Below are 5,569 nucleotides of genomic sequence, written 5' to 3'. Positions count from 1 at the left end.
TAAAGGATTCTATGATTCTATCTGCCATTCCTATCTGGGAGATCACCACTTACAGCTTTGCCACGTACAACAGCTTTAGCTTTTACATCAGGCCATATAACCTCCTCTCAGGACTGCAAATTAAATTTACTGTCCCATGGTAATTTTACATGAAGGAGAAGGGAAAGGAAAGAGAGCAGTTAATAAGATTTCTCAATTATTTCAAGCATGAAAATCTTTAATCCCCTTTTAAAATGGCAACAAGTGCGCTGTGGCAGGAATGAAATGGGAGACACAAAAGTTCTGTCTCAAAGAGTATTTGCTTTAACCAGGTAGCTGTCTAGGCCTGGTTTCTGACTCTGAAAAGAGCCATATACTCAGAGCCATGTCTGGCTTTCTACTAGCATCTTTTCTACTCATGGAAGCCTCTTCTCTTCTGCAGTCTCAGCTGGCAGAACAAAATGCTCAGTTGTCTCCTGCTGCTTCAGTTCTTTTTCTGTTTTCCAAAGTATGACACACAAGCTTAAAGAAGCATGAGAATGAAATACAAATTCACATAGGCAGCAGTACAAAGTGTTACCAGCTGGGCACAAAAGGCAATTTCTTAAGAATAAAATATTGCTCCACTGACCACCCATGGCAGCTTGTATGAGTCCTAGTATTTAGGATAACCCCTTATGACAGCTTTTTTTCTGAAAGCCTCTCATTTTCTCAGCTACCAGAACAGTATTTTGGATTATTTCACATTTCTACTACCTCACTTAAAACAAGCATGAAAAGACATATCAGACCTACATTTTTCCCTTCAGACTCCCCATTTCATTTCCTATGCATTGGATCACAATCAAAAGACAACATTAAAATCAGATCAAGCTCTGAGGCTAGGAACTGTTGAAAGATGGAACAAAAGGGACAAGTGTCATCTCTTATTTGTTAGCCTCCTAAAACCCTGGCCACACAGCTACAGTAGAAGAAGGGTACAACAAGAGCACTCATTCAGAAAACTGAGATGCTTTCATGAAGTAGAAATCTCCCTCTCAAAAAACTTTATATTGCACTCTGGGTTCCATTTTATCTTCCAATATTTCAGATGGTTCAGTGTTATGGATGTGTTTAGCATGTCTTGCAATGTGAAGATACACCTTATGACATTAAAAACAGGCTGGAAAGGGATCTTAAGTTACCTAGTCCATTTCCTTCTCTTCCTCTGGAGCATGAAAAACTACATCTATGTGAATAATGATTAACATTTATCCAAACTGTTCTCAGCATCTCCAGTTATGGAGATTCCCCAGCTTTCACAATTGCTCTGTTCTGAGGCTTCACATTTTCATACCCATAAAAAAAAAAAAATTGAAACCTTTTAGATAAGTCCTTTGATCTCATCCCATCCACTGAAAATATGGGTATAAGATTCTTTTGCAACTGTGTGTAGTAGCTTTTTGCACATTAGAAGACGTAAGTTCTTCCTCTTGCCTTTTTTCTTTAGACTCATTAGTCCCAACTCTTTATCCTGTCTTGAAAGTTATATTGGGTAGTCTTTTTTTTTTTTTTTTTCCCTCTTCTTTCCCCTGGAACTCTTCCAATGGACCACTAATTTGCTAGAATTCTGTACTCAAAACTGGATGCTGTATCTAACAGAGGCCTTACAAGTGACGAGTAAAGAAAGAGGACTTTGTGTCCTGCCGCTCAGCATCCTATTTCTACAAGCCAATATAGGACTGCTTCTCTTCCCCTCCCCTCCCATAACTGCAACACACAGCTGAAATAATGAACACCTTGTGAGCCTCTATAGCTTCTAGATCATCTTCTCAAAAATTGTTCAATACTCTCCCTGCTTTCATTATTAGTTAACTATTTCCACCTATCCACATTCTCAAACGTGTTCCTATGAAATTGCATGGTATTTTGCAAATTAATTTCTTCCATTTGCCAAGAAGGTTCTGTGTGCTACTTCTGCCTTCCAATATAGTTTTAAGATGATATGAAGCTGGGAAGGATGTCAGCTTTATAAACATATGGTGTATTGCATCATCCCAGTCATTACTGAAAAGCAACATGCAACAGTACGGCCAACAATCAGTAGATACAATTCTAGCCCCAGAAGTCAGGGTGGAGAAGGAAAAAGCTAATCATAAAGTTATTCTCTGTTGTTAAGGCATTTCCAATTATGTCAGAAAACAGGATGCAAGGGAAGAAGCTCATCTGGACAATACTCAAGTACTTACTAGCAAGGCTAAGGATTTTTAGCTTTTTCAAAGTGTGCCTCTGAGGAAGTAAGAGTGTTGAGTTTTGGAGAAAAGATTTCATTCTTGACAGTCTTCCTGTAGAACAGCTTAGTACTTCTAACCAAAACATTTATTTTAAAAGATTCAACTGTCTGAACATATAATTGGAGAAAATAAAGGAATACTTGTACTTGGCTGTTGATCAGCATGACATGTTTGGTATTTGTTGTCTTTTCTCAGTCATGATAGTGGATTCAAGTGAACATAAAAATGCTCAGCAACAGCATAAGTAATAGAGTGTTGAACAATTTTACCACTTGATTAGCACTATTTTAAATTCCTTGATATTTTTAATGTTTCTCAATTTGGAGTCCCAGCTCAGTTTGGGACATGCTCCAAATTCAGCTGAGGAGTTCCACTGCTCCATCTGGCTAACCAAATCAACAGCACCTAAAATCTGTAAAACTGTTCTACTCCATCTCTGTAAGACATTCATACATACATCTAGCTTTTAGGCTAAGGAAACATTTTAAACCCCAAGTGGACTGCAGCTGCTGAATTTTCAACATAAGAAGTGAGAGACTACTTAAGATTCATCAACTGTTAGGATATCCTACAGATTTCACTGGCTTTCTACCTGTTACTGTTCCTCAATAATTTTTAATTTGTATTTTTAAAAAGATAAAAAATTTCCTTTCTTAAGATATTTAACGAATCAAAACATACAACAGAAACATTAAACAAAGCTACTCTGCTAATTCACACACTTTTTAAAAGTGCTCAGACAATGAATTCCTTCCTCGGACATAAAATACATAGCATAAGGAACTTCAGGGACTCTCCTAGTTTTCAGTTTGTTTTTCCTGTCAAAGAAAATCTAACAAAAAATTTATATACTAACATGAGAACTCAAAAATACTTCAAAACCAACACTATGCTCAGTAACCAAATTAAAAACTTAATTTGTCAGGAAAATATTTAAAAGCATTCTATATTCCTTCTTCCTTCCATTCCTCATCCTTTTAACTTATAAATCCTGTGGAACAGGTTGTTGGTAAGACTCTTCTTCATGTGAGACTGGAAGACAATCCCGAGGGCATGTCAGTTGGGCAGATTTGTTTGCAATTCTCACACGATGCAGGAAATACGAGCGTGAGGGGCAGCAGGAGACAGTCCGTGCTGTTCCCCAGGAAATGTCACCTCACCAACAGCTGCAGAGGGGCAGTGGCTGTGCACGGCACGGACGCACTCCGTCACCCCCACCCGAATCGGGGCACGGTTCAGCCAAGCTGCGTGCACACAGCTTGACATCTTGGCCAACAATCAGGGAAATCAGAGCGAGTATGTCTTTGCTTTTGAGTGTGACAGATTACAAAAATTGCATGGTGTATAGTTCACTTTTTATGCATTTTTAACAGTTTAGGTAAATTGCTAAACAGCTAAGTAAGAAGGCAAAATAAAAATACCCAGAAAAACAGTCATCAAAACACTTTTTTTTCCCCTCTACTTAACCATTTTTCTCACAGATATCGTTAGAAGAAACCACCACCAAAACTGCAGTTGTCTGAAGACCAACTTCAGTACAAATGCACAAGGTCAAGACACAGGCTGTTTTTGACAAACATAAGAGCAACCCTAAGCATCTTATACTTTCCTTCTGTCTTCCTCTTCTTTACATGGAAAAAATCAAACCATACAGTTTAAGTGACATGCAAAAATACAGAAAACTAACTCTCTTGTAGATGATCATGTGAATGGTCAAATCACTACCCTGAGAACCTATTCACTTAGCTGCCCTGTAATATACTGGTTATTTCGGTATTTAATTACCTGTATAGTTTGAATGGCTCATCAGAACAATTTTGCCCAATGAGGTAATAGGGCAGAAATCCCTAACCATATTTTCAAATAATTTGCTATGCAGTTCCTATATATTTAGTCATTTGTCTGTTTGACAAACTTCTATTACCCATCTCTACTTTCTTGCATGGCCCTAACACTTTTCACTTGACAGAAATCTTTAAATTCCAAAGTAACACACACATTTCTTAAGAATTTTTAATCCTTTGCTGCCTATCTTTCTTCCATCCATGAGATACTCTGGCTAGGTTACCCTTGAAGCATAACTCAGCCAGAATCTATAGGTAAAGATGGAGAAAAGGAAACACTAGCACTGATACCATATGATAGTCTTATGAGTTACTTGTCTTTAATACGGTGTTCCATCAGTTATCATGCAGAATATGAACACTCTTAGTCCCTAACCTCTAAACATTGGATAATATTTTTCCTTCACAAAAGTAACTACAGGGCACCCACCAACCTCAAACTGATACAAAAAGCAGATGGTGTGCTTTCAGAAAGGCTGAGACTGACATCAAGAAAAATTCTGTGCATCAGTATCAAATTTTTTTGAAAATAAAACTTTCTTTTTAAACTGTGTCAAATCTCTGAACAAACTGCAGAAAAGAAGGGATATAAATGGTTTCAGTTTGGTACAAATGTAATTCCTTCACGACCTGATAGATTGAAACAATCACCTCTGCTCCCTTGTGGTATCAAGATATTTCTTCTATTGCCCAGAGCTATTTTTGAAGAGATTGAATATTTCCGTGTCTCCCCTCTGAAGGTACTAAAGGGCTGATCCTGGGCACTAACTCACGCTAAGGGATGAATCACTTGCTCTCAGAGCAACACCAGGGAAACTTACCTTATCACTGTCTAGCGTGTTCTGTGAGGTTCGTGAGGCAATTGAAATAGTATCAGGTTGGCTGCTACCATCTCCCTGACTGTCCAGGTCCTCGCCGTCTCTGCAAATAATTCAGTTTTCATGACAATATTAGCACTGTGTCTGTAGCATCTTAGCTTCCCACTTGAAGCTCTGAAGAAGGGGCACCTAGACAGTCTAGCAACAGACACTAGCTGGACAAACTAACCAATACAAAAATCAAATATTCCCTTTGTTCTATGCTTCAAGAGAACAGATATGTTTGCTCAAAGTGTACATCATTTAGAAGTAGGGCAACAGCCAACTAGCCACAACTATGGTAAGAAACTTGCACAGCCCCTTAGCCAAAGCTATCAAGCAGAACACTCAGTCACACGTTTTCCTTTCACACATGAATGGAAACCAAAGACCTGAATAACATGCAGAATTGTAAAAATCTAAAATGTATGGCAGCACAAGTACTGCAGTTCCAAATCCCTTCTGTAATGGCTGCAGGTACAGAAGTCAGGGACTGTTCAGAGCAGAAACCTCAACAAATTCAGTATTACAGGAAACTGGAAATTAATTAGAAAACAAAGGTGCCCAAAATTACTCTTGCTGTTGTTCAGTTCACCAAAAGTCATTAGAAATTCAG

The 5,569-nt window shown here is 38.2% G+C and overlaps 1 protein-coding gene across 1 annotated transcript in view; it reads right to left on the bottom strand.

Annotated features, from left to right (window-relative positions):
• Positions 1-4,917: 4,917 nt before the first annotated feature.
• LOC103774253 (triple functional domain protein-like) overlaps positions 4,918-5,569 on the bottom strand; it is a gene marked incomplete at both ends in the record, with an annotated part of 31,194 nt that continues 30,542 nt past the window's right edge. The window contains one exon of the mRNA XM_008941649.1: positions 4,918-5,017. Coding sequence (XP_008939897.1) covers positions 4,918-5,017 — 100 coding nt within the window. The remainder of the gene's footprint in view (positions 5,018-5,569) is intronic.

The sequence above is a fragment of the Merops nubicus genome, unplaced genomic scaffold, assembly GCF_000691845.1.
Source record: "Merops nubicus isolate BGI_N331 unplaced genomic scaffold, ASM69184v1 scaffold14580, whole genome shotgun sequence".
NCBI classification, from domain to species: domain Eukaryota; kingdom Metazoa; phylum Chordata; class Aves; order Coraciiformes; family Meropidae; genus Merops; species Merops nubicus.
The sequence above is the reverse complement of the archived record's forward strand: the minus strand, read 5'-3'. Positions and strand labels throughout refer to the sequence as shown.